The sequence below is a fragment of the Chiloscyllium plagiosum genome, unplaced genomic scaffold (genome assembly GCF_037043375.1).
Source record: "Chiloscyllium plagiosum isolate Xiang-an unplaced genomic scaffold, Cpla_swu_hap1 HiC_scaffold_43, whole genome shotgun sequence".
NCBI classification, from domain to species: domain Eukaryota; kingdom Metazoa; phylum Chordata; class Chondrichthyes; order Orectolobiformes; family Hemiscylliidae; genus Chiloscyllium; species Chiloscyllium plagiosum.
The window spans coordinates 31048217-31068401 of record NW_028270181.1 but is presented as its reverse complement, the minus strand read 5'-3'; the positions used below and the strand labels follow the sequence as shown (position 1 = coordinate 31068401).

Genomic DNA, 20185 nt, shown 5'->3' with positions numbered 1-20185 from the left:
CCAACCTGGTCTACTTCCAAAGTCCCCCTCATTCTCCATATCTAATTCCACTCTGCCATTAATTCGTTAAACAGGTAATATGAAACCCAGCAGAAGCCCAATCACAAGACACCATTTCCACCATCTGGAACAGTCGTCACCACCAGTCCCCTCCCTTGTAGTATTTTGTAGTGACCATTCCCCAATAACCTCTCCACATTCCACTCCCACTTCCCATGCATTCCCATGTCACACCCACCTAGTTACATTCTTTCCTCTGACTGTGCAAGCTCACCTTCCATTTGAAGCAACACTTTACCTTCATTTCACTCAATCTAGTCTACTCTATTTGTTGCTCACATTGTGGTCTCCTCTACATTGGGGAGATAAAACAGGAATACCTAAAAATACCAGCTCCTTCAATTCACCACTGTGCTTCCCAGCCAATATTGGTGTCCTGGTCTACAGCAGTGCTCCAGCGAAACTTAGTGCAAGCTGGAAGGACAGCATCACATTTTCCGTTTGAGCCTTCAGGACTCTGCACAGAATTCAATAATTTTAGAAACTGACTATATCCTTTACCCATCCCACACCCCTGTTATGACATGGGCTGCTTTCAGCATAGCCAACCCATTTTCACTGACTTATGGTCTCCATTATCAGCGTTTCTTTCTCCTTGGCATACAATCATCCAAGTCTTTGTCTGTTGTTCTCTCTCCCTGGGCTCCATCTCTACAAGTCAGCTCACTCCTTGAATCCACCCTCCCGACCCCACCCAGTCTTTAACATACACACCAGCTTTTCACACCAGCAATTCTGAAGGGACACTGGGCTCGAAACATTAACTCTTCTTTCTCCCCACAAATACTACCAGACCTGCTGAATTTCTTCAGCAATTTATAGAGTCAAAGAGTCATAGAGATGTACAGCATGGAAACAGACCCTTCGGTCCAACTTGTCCATGCCGACCAGATATCCCAGCCCAATCTAGTCCCACCTATCAGCACCCAGCCCATATCCCTCCAAACCCTTCCTATTCATATACCCATCCAAATGCCTCTTAAAATGTTGCAATTGTACCAGCCTCCACCATTTCCTCTGGCAGCTCATTCCAAACACATACCACCCTCTGCGTGAAAAAGTTGCCCCACAGGTCTCTTTTGTAGGTTTCCCCTAAATCTATGCCCTCTAGTTCTGGACTCCCCCACCCCAAGGAAAAGACTTTGTCTATTTATCCTATCCATGCCCCTCATGATTTTATAAACCTCTATAAGGTCACCCCTCAGCCTCCAATGCTCCAGGGAAAACAGCCCTAGCCTATTCAACCTCTCCCTAAAGCTCAATTCTCCAACTCAGCAACATCCTTGTAAATCTTTTCTGAATTTTCAAGTTTCATAACGTCTTTCCCATAGGAAGGAGACCAGAATTGCACACAAAATGTCCTGTACAGCTACAACATGACCTCCAAAGCCCTATACTCAATGCTCTGACCAATAAAGGAAAGGATACTAAATACCTTCTTCACTATCCTAATTACCTGCGACTCCACTTTCAAGGAGCTATGAACCTGCACTCCAAGGTCTCTTTGTTCAGCAACACTCCCTAGGACCTTACCATTAAGTGTTTAAGTCCTACTAAGATTTGCTTTCCCAAAAAGGCAGCATCTCACGTTTATCTGAATTAAACTCCATCGGCCACTTCTCAGCCCATTGGCCCATCTGATCATTTCAGTTTTTGTTTCAGATTTCCATAATTTGCAATTCGTTGTTTGCTTTAACTGTAACCCCAATCTCCTCTCACTTCCCAAACTCAGTAATATCCCAGCCCATCTAAACCCACCTGGTTGTTCTCTTCCCTTACCAATATTCCTTTCTTCCAAGCAACTATTTTCTTTCCTTTACAAACCATTAAAAGATTCTGCTTCGACATATAGGAGCAAGTGAGGACTGCAGATGTTGGAGATCAGAGGTGAGACCGTGATGCTAGTAAGGCACGGCAGGTCAGGCAGCATCCAAGGAGGAGAGTCGACATTTCAGGCACAAGCTCTTCATCAGGAATGAATATACATTCCTGATGAAGGGCTTATGCCCCAAACTTCGACTTTCCTGCTCCTCAGATGCTGCCTGACCTGCTGGGCTTTTCCAGCACAAAACTCTTGACTCTGCTTCAACATATAGCCATGGTCATGAAAACCTAATTATCCTTCATAATAATAAAAAAAAGACTCTTTCTACTTTTTTTTTTAATACTTCCTGAAATGTGAGTCCCTTTACTACCATTACATAAAACATGGCAATAGTCCATTGCTGAAAAATATGGTGCTGGAAAAACACAGCAGGCCAGGCAGCATCCGAGGAGCAGGAGAATCAACGTTTCGGGTATAAGCCCTTCTTCAGGAATGAGGCTGGTGTGCCAAGCAACAAGGCAATAGTCCATTGCTGTTCAGCTGCTCATAAACATTTACAATCCAGAGAGCAATCAGGTTAGTTCTTAAGTTTTCTCAGTTCCAAGTAAGAAAAAGCCACAACTTTTTTCATAACTACCTTCCCTCCTGTCTGACAGCATCCTCGTCAATCTATGCTGCTCTTCATTGGCATCCTTCCTGTCACAGGATTGTCCAAAGAAATACACACTTTAACTGTGGTAGTTTAGAATTGTATGGTAAGCGAGAGTCACGAATTCAATTCCAACAATAGATTGTGAAACAAGTTGCACCAAGGAGGAAAAGCCATCTAAGTTTTCTTCGATGCTTCAGATGTTAAAGAGTTTCTCAGGTGGTCAAGACAGGGTCGGAGGCTGAAACTGTAGTTTAGCTCAAGGTACCACCTTTCTAAAACGTATATATTTTTGATAAATGTTTCCTGGGAGATGGATATCGGTGGCTGGCCAACACTTATTGTTTGTCCCTGATTGCCATTGAAAAGATGGTGAGAAGCTGCTTTCTTGGACCACTACAGTCCTTGCTTCATAAGTATACCAGCTCCTTGGGCGGGAATTCCAGAATTTTGACCCAGCAATACTGAAGGAAAGGTGACATATTTCCAAGCCAGAATGGTGAGTGACTTGGAGGGAACTTGCAGGTGGTGACATTCCCATGTATCTCCTGCCCTTTTCCTTCTAGATGGAGGTGGTCGGGGATTTAGAAGGTGCTGTCTAAGGATCTTTGGTGAATTTCTGCAGTGCACCTACACACTGCTGCTATTGAATGCCAGTGGTGGAGGAAGTGCATGCTTGTGATATGGCGTCAATCAAGCAGGCTGCTTTGTCTTGGATGGTGTCAAGGTCAAGTTCCTTGAGCGTTGTTGAAGCTGCACTCATCCAGGCAAGTCAGGAGCGTTCCATCACACTCCTGACTAATGTCTTGTAAATACAGTGGATTGGCTTTGGGGAGTCAGGTGGTGAGTTACTCGCTGCTGTATTGTCACCCTCTGATTTGCTCTTACTTCATTTAGGCGGCGAGTCTAGTTGAGTTTTTGATCAATGGTAACCTGAAGGATATTGATACTGGGCGAATTCAGTGATGGTAATATCATCAAATGTCATGGGGGCAGTAGTTTGATTGCTTCTTATAGGAGAGGGTCATTGTCAGCCATTAATGTGACAAGTGTTATTTGCCACTTGTTGGCCCAAACCTGTATACTGTCCAGAACTTGTTGCATTTGAACACAGACTGCTTCAGAGTCTGAGGGGTTGTGAATGAACATTTTGCAATCATCAGCAAATATCCCCACACTTCTTACCTTAAGAAGGGGGGAAGGGTGTTAAAGATGGTTGGGCTTAGGACACTATTAAGAGGAACTCCTGCATGGATGTCCTGAAGCAGAGATGACTGACCAATGGCCACAATCTACGTCCCACATATGACTCCAACCAACAGAATTCTCTCCAATACCCACTGATTCCGGTTTCGCTCAGGCTCCTTTATGCCACACTCAGTTAAATAAAACCTTGATTTCAAAGGCGGTCTCTCTCATCTCGCCTCTGGAATTCAATTCTTGTCTACACTTGACCGAAGGCTGTAACGAGGTCAGAAGCAGAGTGCTCCAGCAGAACCCAACCTGGGTGTCAATGAGCAGGTTGCTGCTAAACAGATGCTGCTTGATCACACTGTTGATGACATCTTCCAACAAGTCGCTAATTATCAAGAGTAGACTGATGGAGCAATAATTATCCAGATTGGACTTGTCCTGTTTGGTATGTGTACAGGACATATCTGGGCAATTTTCCCCCTTGTCAGGTAGATGCCTATGTTGTAGCTGTACTGGAATAGCTTGACCGGAATATGGCAAGTTCTGGAGGACAAGTCTACAGTACTATTGCTGGAATGTTGTCAGGGCCCATAGCAGTTGCAGTATCTAATGCCTTCAACCATTTCTTCATATCACATGAATTGAATTGGCTGTAGACTGGTGAGAGAGACACTGGGGACCATTTGGAGTGGCCAAAATGGATCACTTCTTGCTAAAGGTTCTTCCAAATGATTCAGCTTATCTTTTCTACTGATGTACTGGGCTCTTCATCACTGAGGATGAGGATGTTTGTGGAGCTCCGATCTCCAGTGGGTTAGTTAATTGTCCATCACCATTGACAATGGGATGTGCCAACATGCAGAGCTTAGATCTGATCCGTTGGTTGTGGGATCAGTAAGCACCGCCTATGCTGTAGGACATGCATGTAGTCCTGTTTGATAGCTTCGCCAAAGTGAGACCTCATGTTTCATGCCTCTTGCAACTCCTGGCATTCCTTCTTGCACTTTCCATTGAACCAGTATTGATTCCATGGCTGGACAGTAATGGCTGAGTTGGGGATATCCGAGAGGGTGTCAGTTTTGTTGGGAGGACGATTCTGCTGCTACTGATGGGTCACAGAACCTCATGGATGCACAGTCTTTTGTCTGTTTGATGTCTGTCCTATTTAACTCAGTGATGGTGTCACACAAGACAATGAAGGGTATTTTCAATGTGAAGGCATAACCTTGTCACAAGTATTCTGTGGTGGGCATTCTTAGCAATACTATTGTAAACTGATGCATCCCCAGGAGACAAATCAGTATGGATGAGGTCAACTATGTATTTCCCCTCTTCTTGGCTTCTTTGCCACCTGCTGCAGACCCAGTCTCACAGCTATGTCCTTTCGAAATCAACCAGCTCAATCAGTAGTGCTGCTGCTGAGCCACTCTTGGGAATGCATAGTGAAACACCCTATTTGTGCCCTCGACACTCTCAATATCCAAGTATTGTTCAACATGGAAGAGTACGGTTTCATCAGCACAGGGAGGATAGTATACGGTAATCAGCAGAGGGATTTCTCGCCCATTTTTAACTTAGTGTCATGAGAGTTCATGGGGTCCAGCATCAATGTTGACGACTCCCAGAGCAACTCCTAGCTGACCATATAGCACTGTGCCTCCAACTTTGCTGGGTTTGACCTACGTGGGACAGGACATATCCCAAAATGGTGGTATCTGGGACATTCCCTATCAGTTATGATTCTGAGTAAGACTATGTCAGGCTGTTGCTTGAACAGTCTGTGGGACAGCATTCCCAATTTTAGCACTCGTTGTCAGACGTTAATAAGAAGGACTTTGCAGGGTTAACAGGGCTATTTTTGACTTTGTCATTTCCGGTGCCTAGATCAGTACTAAGTGGTCCATCAGGTTTCACTGCTTTGATGAAACCTGTTCAGATGTGTTATGGCACGTGTCTGCAGGAAGTGGGAGTTAAACCTGGACCTTCTCACCTAGAAGAGACTGCACCTCAGGAGCCCTCTAAATATGACTTACCAACTTCTTGGTTTATTTAAGGATTTTGCATCATGCTGTTTGCATATGTTGAGACACCTCCAGGACAAGTGAGACTTGAAACTAGATCTTCAGGCCTAGAAGCAAGGACATTACCACTGTGCCACAAGAATCTAAAAAAGGAACGGAGGCATGAACTGGAAAATGCTGTGTGGAGGATTGTGACATAGCTGATCGCTAATTAAGCTACCAGACAGCACTTGTGAAGGAGGTGCACAGCACTTTGTTGACCCATGTTTGACCTAACATGCTCGTAAAAATTGATCAACTCTTTAAAGGTGTTCCAACTTTCACTGTTCACTTGCTGGTGGACAGCTGAAGAGAACTTTGGACACATATTTCTGTGGATACACACTTCTACGTTACTCAAGATTTAACCAACATTCTAACATGAATTATTTTGCAAATTCTCGAGGACCTCGTGACTCACCAGGAAAATGGGACTGTTTTGATATCAGTACCTTGCTAGGGGTCACCCTAGATCTAGAAGGATCGGGAGGAGGCTGGGAGGGCAGGCAGAGCTACACCAGCTGCTGCAGGACAAACAGACACTAGTGTGAGGTAGACACCACCACCACTGGGATCACTAGGATCTCCAGTGCCGTACCCACGAACATGCCACTGATCCACCTTCAAATGTGGGCACACTTTATCAGTTTGGACACTCTACACTTTCAGCACATTTGCTCCGTAAAAATTTCACCAAATCAGTACTCAAGTGGTAAAACTATAATGTCCATTTATAAAGTTCACGTTTAAATCCATCTTATATTATGGTAATCAGCAACCAGGATCAGAATTCTGCGCAAACTAAAATTTTGAACAGGCATGTCTTTTTAGCATAGCTTGGTGTCTCTTTTCACCATAAAAACCCTAAGCATACCTGCCAGTTTTAGAACAGAGAACATAGAACAGGCCCTCTCCCCTTGATGGGCAGCATCCAAAGAACAGGAAAATCGACGTTTTGGGCATAAGCCCTTCATCACGAATTTTCCAGCACCACACTCTCAACTCTGATCTCCAGCACCTGCAGTCCTCACTTTCTCCCCGGCTCTCGATGTTGTGCCGATCTTTTATCCTACTCTACGATCAAGCTAACCTACATACCCTACATCTTATTATCGTCCACGTGCCTATACAAAAGTCGATAAATGTATCTGACTTTACTATCACCGCTCGCAGTGCATTCCACACACCCACCACTCTGTGTAAAGAAGTTACCTCTGACCTTTCCCCTAAACCTTCCTCCAATCACCTTAAAATCATGCCCCCTCGTGATAGACATTTCTGCCCTGGGAAAAAAGTCTACAGCTATCCACTCTATCTATGCCTCTCATCATCTTGTACAACTCTATCAAGTCACCTCTCATCCTTCTTCGTTCCAATGAGAAAAGCCTTAGCTCCCTCAACCTTTCTTCATAAGACATGCCCTCATTGACATGCAGGATTGTAGCAGTTTCAGGGCAATCCCCAGTTTTAAAAAGGAAAGACTGGTAGAAAATGGCCTTTTGTGAAAAACTGGTCAACCTGGCATCTGTGCAGGCAGGATTTCCCAGCAGGCCTACAGAATAAGGATATACCTTTTTCTGGGGACAGAGATATGAGACAATTCGACCAACAAAATGGCACCTGCCAGACATCGTCTCAAGGGACAGGCACAGAAATGTTAATGAACCCCGAAACCATGAACAATGGAGGCTATCTAATTAATGGGATAACGATTTACTCTAATCTGAAAACAGTTGGGAGGCTCCATGAAGTCACCAAAATTTCAGTTTAGTAAATTTAGGACAGCATTGACCCTTTTGTTTCCACGAACCATGAGACTAAAACCGGCCCCAGCAATCACCGGAGATGCTTTGCGAAATGGAATGACCTGAGGGGCGGAGCCGGCCGGCCCTTTGCAATCGCAAGGGTCAAGGGGGAAGCAGGGCCAACTATCGGGGCTCTTTTCTTCTTCACTCTCCTCACTGAGCTCGTTGATTCTCTGGATGCCAACCCTTTTGGACTGAAGACATCAACACGGTCTGTGACTTTGGAAGTCCGCAACAACACCTGAGGCGGAGAGGGAGCCCCACCGGATAAGCAACAATTTCCCCCGAGACTGTAAGAACCCTTTTCAGGTCTCTGACATTTGCACTGTGGAGTAGTTGGTTAGGCATAGGGGAAGGGCGGTTGTGTAATTCTTAAAGTATAACTATCCTGTAAATTGTGTAGGTTAAAGATTTATGTTGTGTCCACTCCAGTTTTCTTACATTTTAGTATCAAGTACAAGTTTCATCAAAGTATTGTACGGATTGGACAAGTTGAACTTTTTCCTGTAATAAAGTTCACTGGTAACTCTGAACTTGTGTATGAGTCCGTGTGTGCCCCTTCTGGGGACACCAATTCCGGCTGAGTTCACAGCAGATCCCAAACTGCAATTCCAGTGTCAAGGACTAAAGGGTGATCCGGGCGATTCGAACCGCCCACTCAAGGGGGATTGCTGGCCAGGATCAACAGTTTGACCTCTCTTTTTCTCTCTCTTGCCCAAGTGGATAGGTACCAGGTAGCCACTGTCCCCCAACGAGAGGGGCAAATGCCCAGGCATTGGTGGCGGTCGCAATTACTGTGTGGAGGTAAGTTCCGACTCACTGGTCAGGTTATAAACAATGAGTTTGGTTCAGCGCTCTCTCCAGCGGGATTTCCCTACTGCAGCATTCCAGGTCTTTGAAATTTCACAGCCTGCTGGAGAGAGACCACCACAGTAATCAACGAACTCCAGACACCAGCCTCAGTGTGGAGTAAAGGAAAGAGGCCCCTCCTCAGCATCCTCTCTAAAGCTTTCACATCCTGACTAGAACTCAACACAACATTCCAAATGTGGTCTAAACAGGGCTTTATAGAGCTGCAGCATAACCTAGTGAGTCTTAAAATCAATTCCTCTGCTAACAAAAGTCAACACACCATTGGCCTTCTTAACAACCCTATCAACGTGGGTGGCAATTTTGAGGGATCTATGGACATGGACCCCAAGATCCAACTGTTGCTCCACACTGCCAAGAATCCTGCTTTTAACCCTGTATTCTGCACTTAAATTCAAACTTCCAAAACGAATCATTTCACATTTTTCCAGGTTGAACTCCATCAACCATTTATCAGCCCAGCTCTGCATTCTGTCAATATCCCTTTGCAACATTCTACAGCCCCCCATACTATCCACAACTCCACCAACCTCAGTGTCATCAGCAAGCTTACTAAACCACCCTTCTACTTCCTCATCCAAGACTTTTATAAAATTCCCAATAAGCAGAGGTCCCAGAATAGATCCCTGCAGAACAACACTAATCAATGACCATTAGGCTGAATACTTTTCATGTGCTACCACCATCTGTCTTCAATGGGCCAGCCAAATTTCCCTGTATCCCATGCATTCTTAATTTCTGAATAAACCTACCATGGGGAACTTTATTAAATGCCTTGCTAAAATCCATGTACATCACATCCACTGCTCTACCTTCATCAATGTGTTTTGTCACATCCTCAAAGAATTCAATAAGGCTTGTAAGGCATGACCTGCCCCTCATAAAGCCATGCTGACTATCTTTAATCAAACTATGGTTTTCCAAACAATCATAAATCCTGTCTCTCAGATCCTCTCCAATAATTTGCCCACCACAGATGCAAGATTGGAATTCCCAGGATTATCCCTATTCCCTTTCATGAACAAGGGAATAACACTTGCCACCCTCAAAGTTTTGACGCAAAAAAAACTCCAAATTAAACCCTTCAAGACAAGAATCCCAAAACTTCTAAGAGCTAGTTGCAACTGAGCCATTAGGAATAGCAATAAATAAGGCTGCCTGTCTGGATGTATCACTACCTGGTATGGCAACTGTACCATTCAAGATCGGAGATGGTTACAGAGAGTGGTGAACTCGGCCCGGACAATCACAGAGGCCAACCTCCCATCTATAGAATTCATCTACCAGGCCCGCTGTCAAGGAAAGGCCATTCCGCTGATTGAGTCCAAACTGATGTTCCGAATAGTATCTCAGCCAGACCCACCCCGCTACCCTATCCCTGTAGCCTGCAATTCCCACGGCTAATTCATGTTGCCTGCACATCCCTGGACACTATGGGCAATTTGGGATGGCCAAGTCACCTGACCTGCACATAAGTGAACTGTGGCAGGAAATCTATACAGGCATGGGGAGAATGTGCAAACTCCACACAATTGCTCAATCAAACCTTGATCCCTGGCAACAGTGCTAACCACTGAGCCACCGTGTCATTAACAGAAGACATTTTGCATTGTTTACCCTGACTTTCCCAAAACATCTTCAAATAAAAACTTAGGTCTTGATGATTCACCCACCTTAAACCAGAATAGCTCTTTGGAACCAGTTCTTAATGTGTAACAATTGCTACAAACTGCTCTAAATCCGGTTAGTTCCGCATCTCTGCAATGAACTATATGGCAATTCCTTAATATCTGGTCTCCTCCAACTCACCACTGCAATCTTGTCACCAATTTGACTACTCTGAAATCTCTGTTGACACTGCTCGATGCTGAGTTTTTAAATGCACAGTTATCACAGCTATAATAGATTCTATCATTTCCTAGATCATTCAAGTCAGGTGAACAGCTCTATAGCACCAGGCTTAGTCTCCTTTCTCACATACTAGGATTAAGTTTGCTTCCAATCCACAGAGACATTTCTAAGATCTAGGGAACACTGGAAAAATCAACATTAACATATTCAATATTTCTATGGCTATTACTTTGAAAATCCTGGGACATCGGGTCCAAAGATTTGTTGACATTTAGTTCCATTAATTCCTCCAGAATCATTTTTTTTTAAACTCAATCATAAGTCCCATAGATCAAGACATGCACACAATTTTCAAAACACTCCACCTCTTAATATGGATAAAGTATTCGCATAATGTATCTATAACCTTATTTATTACAGCAATATCTCCTGTTTTTGCCAACATATATGAAAACTTTTACAATGTTTTCATTCTTTACCCCATTTCCCAAATTTATTTCTCTTTTTCATCAATTTCTAGTTTAAAATGCCCCCAATATGGATCAAAATAATATTTTTTTCAAGTGCTCCTCTTGAGATTTCTCAGACCTGCATTAGGACTTTTGGGAACCTTTTTTTTGGTTGTCAGGGTCTCTTTTTCAGTCTTACTAACTCCTTCTTTAGGTGATGCAATCATTTAGTAATCTACCTTCTGTAATTGTGTTGATAGATTAGGGATACGTGCTCCCAGGGGAAAGCAAATCAGAAGTTTTAATCAATACCCTCAATAATCATTACTATTCCAATAAACTTCAAGCCCCCGCAACGCACAAGGAAGGCATTGATTTCAAGAGACCACAGTATTTAAGTTAGTACAAGACAACAGACAGTTAGCAACAAATGCTCTTTTTGAAAAATAACTGACACTTCTACACACAAGAGGCCATCATCGCAAACATGCTCTCCATGAACTGGTGAAGGCACAATTCAACTTTTGCATGTTTGTCTCTAACACAGCCATTGCTTTTCAAGTAATTCACAGTACACAAACCACTTTGACAAGTGATAACACAGGAATGCGTATTATCACGAAGTAAAGTTAATTTAAATTAACACATTACCCATTACAATCATATCTTTGACATTTCGTCCATATAGGAGCCTCTACAGTTTTAATCTAGAGACTCTAGTTTGCAAAGGAACTTTTCTCTGGTTTCCAGTTCTCAGCTGGGTGAGTACTGAAAAGTTTAAAATTTGTTGTCTCACATTCACAGCCCTGGTCTCATCGCTTTGCAGCCTTATCCTATCACTTGAGTTTCTCAAACTCACTCCCAGGGCCTCCCACCCCAACATCCCTGGCCTTCTTCACTGGTCTCACTCCTTGCTGCTGATCCCACTCCCTCTTGCCTTACTGATTGGCGCCACACACCTCGTTTCTCTAAACACAGGCTGACTCTCACATCTCCTTCTGATTGGCTGATTATGCGGCAGCAGATGCAGGAGAGCTTGTGATTGGTAGAGTGGCTCCTCTTCATATCCTCCCATTCTGTTGATGGGGGTAACTTTTCTCTAATTGGTCTACCTGGGGAGATTGAATTTTCCCAAGCAATTTGGGATTTTGAGCACCGCCTCCCAATTCTTGAGCTTGCAGTTCTTTTTTCCTTTCTCTTTTCTTTCTTTCAAAATCTAATACAATCATTAATTTCTTGTTCCAAATGGAAGGACCTCTACATTTTGCAGAAGAGAACTGATCGTGTTCTTGTGATTTATGAGGGCCAATATGATTCAACGTGGGGCAGAGTTAGACTGCAAGAAAGATAAACATAACACATCCAATAAACAGATCAAGTAAAACACTTTGGTAGAAGATGTTAACACAGAGTGGCAGAATGTGGAACTCCCTGCCAGATGAAGTGATCGAAGCAAAGGTAATTGATGATTGAAGAGGTCAAATAACATTTATGAGGGACAAAAGAATAGAGAGATACAGGGATAGACATAAAATGATAATGTTTGGCAGTTAGACCCTTGAGACATATAAAGACTGGCATATTTGAGTTCAATGGCCTGTATCGGCAACAAAAATCCCCAGGAACTGATGAGCAACCTCACTGCAGAAAAGGTTCTTACAGCATGTTACACAAGCAGTGTGTACATGTTGGCAGAATTTTTTTTCCTTGCATCCATGGTTTAAACAATTTTCTGTCACTACACAACTTACCTGCTCCTTTCATGGCTTGACGCAGAATCTCCGCATCAGCTTGTGCGTTGAAGTTAGCAACAGGTTTAATAGTGCCCTGTGTCGCACCCCCAATCGTAAGGCCTCCAATATTCGGCATTGAAGGCTACAAAAAAAAAAGCAACCTATTACTTACAAACACATGTTGTTTCCTGGTAGTTTAAATTATTCATCATAACCAATGGCCACAAACTGCACCGCAGGTTATTTTCGGATTTTACGTTTTGCTCCATATAGGCTTACTCAGATTGTTAGTTAAAGGCGCAGTCAGTGGTACACATGTTGTTGCTCTCCATTGCAGCATTGTTGGGCAGCAATAATTTCCTGTCACTCATTAAGGGGCAGTACATCGGAGATTGTCTGGAGGCCATCACAACTATGAAAGCCTTTAATCTGGAGCACCGACGAACCAGAATTGTTCAGAAAGTACAGGGTGACAAGGTGAAAGACAATCGCAGATCCAGGATACGAGCAGCAGAGTCCATAAAGGATGGAAAGTGGGAGGCCTGCAGGACTGGAACAGTCAAGTCTAGAGGTCACAATGGACTGGATTACAATTTCAGCATCTGAAAGGTTTTAGAAAAGTAGTGCTCTCTCTTGGTGGTCAGATGGCCTTCTAGTTTTTGTAATAACTGAATGCTCAAACTATCAGCTGTATAAAACAGCAAGTACAATTATCCTGCCGAGAAGTCATCATAGCAGCATGTTAATGATAATCAGAATCTATTGATTTCACTCAGTGCTTGTGGGGAAACATAGCATTGGAAAGTATTTTATTGAAACACAGAATTTGAAGATGTCAAAAGACAGAATGTAGCACTTTGCCTAGTTCCCATCGCCAGATTTCAATACAGCATAATGTTGGTTGTGTGGAGATTTTTATATCTCATCCACCTTAACTGTGCAAAGTGCTACAACTGTGGCCTTCGAAACAGCGGTCATTCAGAGATGTATTAAAACTGGGACATAGTACTGGTACGGATAAATCTGTCTCTCTTGGGGGTACAGTACTGACAGGGATAGCTCTGAAAGGATATAACACTGGTGTACAGTACTTGTGGGAACAATGTCATTAAATTAAACTACAGGACAGCAGTGGTGGGGAAAGGTCTGTCACTGTATAACATGAATATAGTACTGATAGGTATGAAGTCTAGTGCTGTATAATACTGGGTTACAATACCCAGTGACTACAGTTTGTCACGATACATCACTGCATTGTACTAGTTAATATATAACTATCAATTTATAACACAAATATAGGACTGGCAGCTAAAGGTCTGAGTGTACACCACCAGGGTACAAACCTAGGTCTAATACTGCAAGCCAAACTGCTCACGTTCACAGAGCAAGTAATAGACATAATAAGGGCTCAGAGGTTAGCACTGCTGCCTCACAGCACCAGAGACCCAGGTTCGATTCCAGCCTCGGGCAACTGTGTGAAGTTTGCACATTCTCCATGTGTCTGTGTGGATTTCCTCCGTGTGCTCCGGGTTCCTCCCACAATCCAAAGATGTGTAGGTTAGGTGAATTGCCCATGCTAAATTGCCCATAGTGTTCAGGGACGTGTAGGTTAAGTGCATTAGTCAGGGTTATACGTAGATTAACAGGGTAGGATAATGGGTCTCAGTTGATTACTCTCTGGAGGGTCAGTGTGGACTTGTTGGGCCAAATGGCCTGTTTCCATACTGTAGGGATTCTATTAGATCATAGATTCTATGATCTATAAGAATTAATAACAGTATTAAAGTACATTGATTCATACACTGACAAAGGATGCCAAGGGACCCTGCTGGCATTAAGTAATATTAAATTAGATTAGATTACTTACAGCGTGGAAACAGACCCTTCGGCCCAACAAGTCCACACCGACCCGCCGAAGCGCAACCCACCCAGACCCATTCCCCTACATTTACCCCTGCCCCTAACACTATGGTTAATTTCTCCATGGCCAATTCACCTGACCTGCACATCTTTGGACTGTGGGAGGAAACCGGAGCACCCGGAGGAAACCCACGCAGACACGGGGGGGAATGTGCAAACTCCACACAGTCAGTCGCCTGAGGCGGGAATTGAACCCGGGTCTCTGGCGCTGTGAGGCAACAGTGCTAACCACTGTGCCACCGTGCCGCCCACAAGTAAACAGGATGCATTTTGGTAACATACCTGTGATGGGGTTGGCTGTGGGCCAGTCGAGCCGGGTGCTGGACCAGACGGATACCCTCCTGGAAGTCAAGGCAAACAAGTAGTAAACTTCCACATTAAGACAGTGGCATCATGTAGTTTTACCATTTAAACAGAGCCAGTTCATTTACAGAACGGCCTTCCCCAGTCATTTGACTCTCATGAGGCAGTTTAGTGAATTCTAGCAGTCCACTAGTCCCTCCCTACATAGGTTATTCTTCATATAGTCTGCAGGCTGTTTAATGGCAAGATTGTGTCACAGCCAAGACCAAATCAAGGGAGATAGTTGCACTGTTGAATTTAAAATGAAACACTAAGTTCAGCTAAAAATCTGGAATCAAAAGCTGGTCAATAACGGGTGACCATGAAACTATCATTGGTGTAAAAACCCATATGGAATACTCATGAAACTTTGGGGAGGAAAATCTAGCCTACATTTGTCTCCAGACCCACAGTAATAACTGCCCTGTGAAATGGCCTTGCAAGGTGCTTGGGTGCATCAAACTGATACAGATAAGTCAAACCAGGTGGACTGCAGTGATTCAAGAAAGTGTCTTCCCACCACCTTCTCAATTAGCAATCAGAAGGTTTCCTTGCCAAGATTAGGGATAGTCAACATGGCTTTGTGTGTGGGAAATCATGTCTCACAAACTTAATTGAGTTTTTTAAAGAAGTAACAAAGAGGATTGATGAGGGCAGAGTAATGAACACGATCTATATGGACTTCAGTAAGGTGTTCGACAAGGTTCCCCATGGGACACTTGTTAGCAAGGTTAGATCTCATGGAATACAGGGAGAACTAGCCATTTGGATATAGAACGGGTCAAAGGTAGAAGACAGCGGGTGGTGGTGGAGGGTTGTTTTTCAGACTGGAGGCCTGTGACCAGAGGATTGCCACAAGGATCAGTGCTGCGTCCACTACTTTTCATCATTTATATAAATGATTTGGATGTGAGCATAAGAGTTTTGTTAATAAGTTTGCAGATGACATCAAAATTGGAGGTGCAGTAGACAGCGAAGAGGGTTACCTCAGATTACAATGGGATATTGATCTGATGGACCAATGGGCTGAGAAGTGGCAGATGGAGTTTAATTTAGATTAGTGCGAGGTGCTGCATTTTGGGAAAGCAAATCTTAACAGGATTTATACACTTAATGGTAAGGTCCTAGGGAGTGTTGCTGAACAAAGGGACCTTGGAGTGCAGGTTCATAGCTCCTTGAAAGTAGAGTCACAGGTAGATAGGATAGTGAAGACGACCTTTATAGTATGCTTTATCCAGAACTAGAGGGCAGAGGTTTAGGGTGAGAGGGAAAAGATATAAAAGAGACCTAAGGGGCAGCTTTTTCACACAGAGAGTGGTACATGTATGGAATGTGCCACCAGAGGAAGTGGTGGGGGCTAGTGCAATTGCAATATTTAAAAGGCATCTCGATGGGTATATGACTAGAAAAGTCTGGAGGGATATAGGCCGGATGCTGGAAGGTAGGACTAGATTGGGTTGGGATATCTGGTTGGCATGGTCAAGTTGGACCGAAGGGTCTGTTTCCGTGCTGTACATCTCTATGACTCTATAAGATCTCATATCATAATTAAGAGCTTGATACAAAACGGCTGAAGATACCCAGAAAGCTAAGGACCAAATAACCATCCCTTTTAACAATATCAACGATATAAACCTTCTGAAAACAAGAAGTTGTTCCAATATCTCAAGACAGTTAAGTTAATGTATTTCTACTACAATACCTGAAGGAGGAGCACCACCACCAGAGTAGTTTTGTCCAGCAGGCTGAGGGCCTCCTCCATAACCTGGGGCTCCATACCCAGGGGCAGAGCCAGGGCCACCTCCTCCATAACCAGGGGCAGAACCAGGGCCACCTCCTCCATAACCAGGGGCAGAACCAGGGCCACCTCCTCCATAACCAGGGGCAGAGCCAGGGCCACCTGGACCTACAAGAGAGAAGTCCTCAAGGGTTGAAAGAGCGTTTCAATGTCAGACTGTATACTTCAGTTGTCATTTGGTACGCCCTATCATTTTTATCCCTTATAACTGTTCTTGCCTCTTCCCTGATCTGATGCTTCTCATTGGGCCTGATTTCAGTGATGCTAGACTCCCTCATCTGTGACTCATCCTCATGCACACACACTGCCAGACCCAGCACGTGTTCTGGACACTGGAGCATGATCAAAATGCAACTTGACTAATGCCCAAATGACACCCATGCATGGATATTTCCAATAGGTGGTACTGCCCACTCTACAGGGGCTTGAGCCACAGTTGATCTTTGTATTGCTAAGCAGAGACATCAACATGCAAACTTTCCCTCGACACACACTTGCACCCACTCTTGTTGTGCATGTGTGCACGTACACACTCGCTCCAACTCTCATGCACACAACCTATAATCAACATAAACACAGGCATGGCCACATTTAACCAACACACAGGCACAGCTAGCCAAACAATTAACCCCTTCGCACCCACAAGAACTGACCATATGCATATTTCTTCTGTAAACATAAAAACACATACATAACACAGACACAATATAGAGACACACTTCACTTCAAATATATAACTCCTCACACAATATGATGCATAATTTGTAGTTGTAAAGGTAAACCAATTAATTTGTGGCACCACTAAAAATTATAATGCTGATAAAAAAAAGGGAGCTTACCTGTGGGATAAGATGGATATCCAGAGCCGCCAGATCCCCATCCTGACTGGTTACCTTGGGGTGCAGGGTAACCCCCTGATGCTGGGTAAGTACCACCACCAGACTGATAAGGGCCACCAGATCCCTGGGGATAACCTCCAGCTGGTGGCTGGGGATATGAACCCGGAGCCTGGGGGTAGGCCCCGCCCGGTCCCGGAGCCTGGGGGTAGGCCCCGCCCGGTCCCGGAGCCTGGGGGTAGGCCCCGCCCGGTCCCGGAGCCTGGGGGTAGGCCCCGCCCGGTCCCGGCGCCTGGGGGTAGGCCCCGCCCGGTCCCGGCGCCTGGGGGTAGGCCCCGCCCGGTCCCGGCGCATTGGGGTAGGCCCCGCCCGGTCCCGGCGCCTGGGGGTAGGCCCCGCCCGGTCCCGGCGCCTGGGGGTAGGCCCCGCCCGGTCCCGGCGCCTGGGGGTAGGCCCCGCCCGGACCAGCTGGATATGCACCCCCAGAACCCACCGGATACGCACCCCCAGCACCAGGTGGATATGCACCCCCAGCACCGGGTGGATACGCACCCCCAGCACCACCAGGGTACGGGTACTGTCCCCCTGTTTGTGGATAGCCAGACTGTTCACCCGATTGCTGAAATAGAAAGGAGAGCTGCAGTCAGTTATACAACATGTTATTCATTTCAATCAATGAGTGAGCAACATAGTGACAAATGTGAGATACAACATTATTAGGTTTAAGCAATGCATCCACATGTGCCAATTGCAGGAGCCAACTGCACTACCTCAACCAATTCAGCTGACAGCAACAACGAAAACTCTTTTGTCAGAAAATCTCAGTGACCGAAAGAGAAGCCCATTTTTCCCTGCTTTGATCATGAGGTTATGGATGCGCACAGTTCTACAGTTCTTCCCAATGGCAGAATCCAGTTCATTCTTAGATACCTCCTCTGTTTTATTTAGGTGCTCATCTTTGGTGTTGATCATCTCAATAGTAGTCCTAAACTTGCCTTTCCTTGGAGCCCACGTTTTGGGGTCTTTCTCTCAGAGTTCAGTTTATATTTTCTCAATATGATTGTCAATAGTTTGCTCATGAATTGCCAAGGAAGCTATAGTGAAGTTATACAAAGTACAGCAGAGTTGAAGCCCAACCTCAATTCATTAACTAGGAAAACTCAAAATATTGGAGAAAAGCAAATCTGAAATAGTTATTGTCCCTTCGTTGGTTCCTGCCTAATCACCAGAGACGGTTTGTAGCAGTTCACTGGACACAAGAACTCCCAAAGGAACTTCTTGTGGCACAGTGGCAGTGTTCCTACCCCCAGACTGGGAGGCCTGGGCTCAAGTTCCACCTTCAAGGTCCTTAGGTGCATAGTAATGTCTCTGGAAAGGTTAATTATAGAGTCAAAGAGTTTTACAACATGGAAACAGATCCCTCGGTCCAATTCGCCCATGCCAACCAGATATCCTAAATCTAGTCCCATTTGCCAGCATTTGGCCCACATCACTCTAAACCTTCCTATTCATATACCATCCAGATTAAATATTGGAATTATACCCATCTCCACCACTTCCTCTGGCACCATACAAGCACCACCCTCTGCATAATAAAAGTTGCCCCTCAGGTTCCTTTTAAATGGGCGGCACGGTGGCACAGTGGTTCGCACTGCTGCCTTGCAGCGCCAGAGACCCGGGTTCAATTCCCGCCTCAGGCGACTGACTGTGTGGAGTTTGCACGTTCTCCCCGTGTCTGCGTGGGTTTCCTCCGGGTGCTCCGGTTTCCTCCCACAATCCAAAGATGTGCAATTCAGGTGAATTGGCCTTGCTAAATTGCCCGTAGTGTTAGGTAAGGGGCAAATGTAGGGGAATGGGTGGGTTGCGCTTCGGCGGGTCGGTGTGGACTTGTTGGGCCGAAGGGCCTGTTTCCACACTGTAATGTAATCTAATCTAAATCTAATCTAAATCTTTCCCCTCACCTTAAACAAATGCCCTCTAGTTTTGGACTTCCCTACCCTGGGAAAAAGGCCTTGACTATTCACTCTATCCTTGCCAGTCCTAATTTTACAAACCTTATTAAGATCGCTGCTCAGCCCCAGCCTCTTCAACCGCTCCCTATACCTCAAACCCTGCAATCCCAGGCAACACCTTTCAAGTTTCACAACATCTTTCTTATAGCAGGGAGACCAGAACTGAACATAAATAATTCTAAAAGTGGCCTAAACAATGTTTAGAAAAACAGATTAATAAAAAAAGGAACCATTCTGCACAGAATCAGATGGAACCCTGAACTTAAGTTCAGCAACTTAGTGACAATAGACATAGGCTGGGTGTACAAACAGCATTACACCCAATCTCACCAGTTTCCAAAATTTGGCAGGTTGGGGGGGTAATTTAAAACTGCTCTCAGTGACGCTCAGTTTATACAGCAAAGGGGTTTCAGAGTTTGCCCAACTCTGTCTCTAGCTTCCATTTGTTGACAAAGCAAACATAGTTAGCAAGGTGAGAAATGTTAGCATGGAATCATCTAATCTGTGTGGCTCAGTCTGGGCAGGGGAAACCATTCCCACGGTGCAAGGGATTTCAAGCAGCAGAGCTTCCCCCCCCCCCCCCCCCACCCAAGTCAGTAAATCCCACTTCCAAAAGCTTCTTCCACATTTTCTTTTCCTGAAGTTTTCATTCTGCTTTCACCTCCCCCTTTCAATAGATTCAACCTTTATTCTTCAGTAAAAACACAGGAAAGAATCAAGATTTGGAAAATACGTTTTAGAATAAATCCAAAAAGCATCACACGATGAAGAAATCCAACAG

The 20185-nt window shown here is 44.6% G+C and overlaps 1 protein-coding gene across 1 annotated transcript in view; it reads right to left on the bottom strand.

The window, feature by feature from the left end:
• LOC122541749 (annexin A7-like) overlaps window positions 1–20185 on the bottom strand; it is a 73216-nt gene that overhangs the window by 17408 nt on the left and 35623 nt on the right. The window contains exons 3-6 of the mRNA XM_087982483.1: window positions 17396–18011; window positions 16461–16664; window positions 14699–14757; window positions 12515–12638 (exon numbers count right to left, since the gene is read on the bottom strand). Of these exons, the coding sequence (XP_087838609.1) occupies window positions 12515–12638; window positions 14699–14757; window positions 16461–16664; window positions 17396–18011 (1003 nt within the window). The remainder of the gene's footprint in view (window positions 1–12514; window positions 12639–14698; window positions 14758–16460; window positions 16665–17395; window positions 18012–20185) is intronic.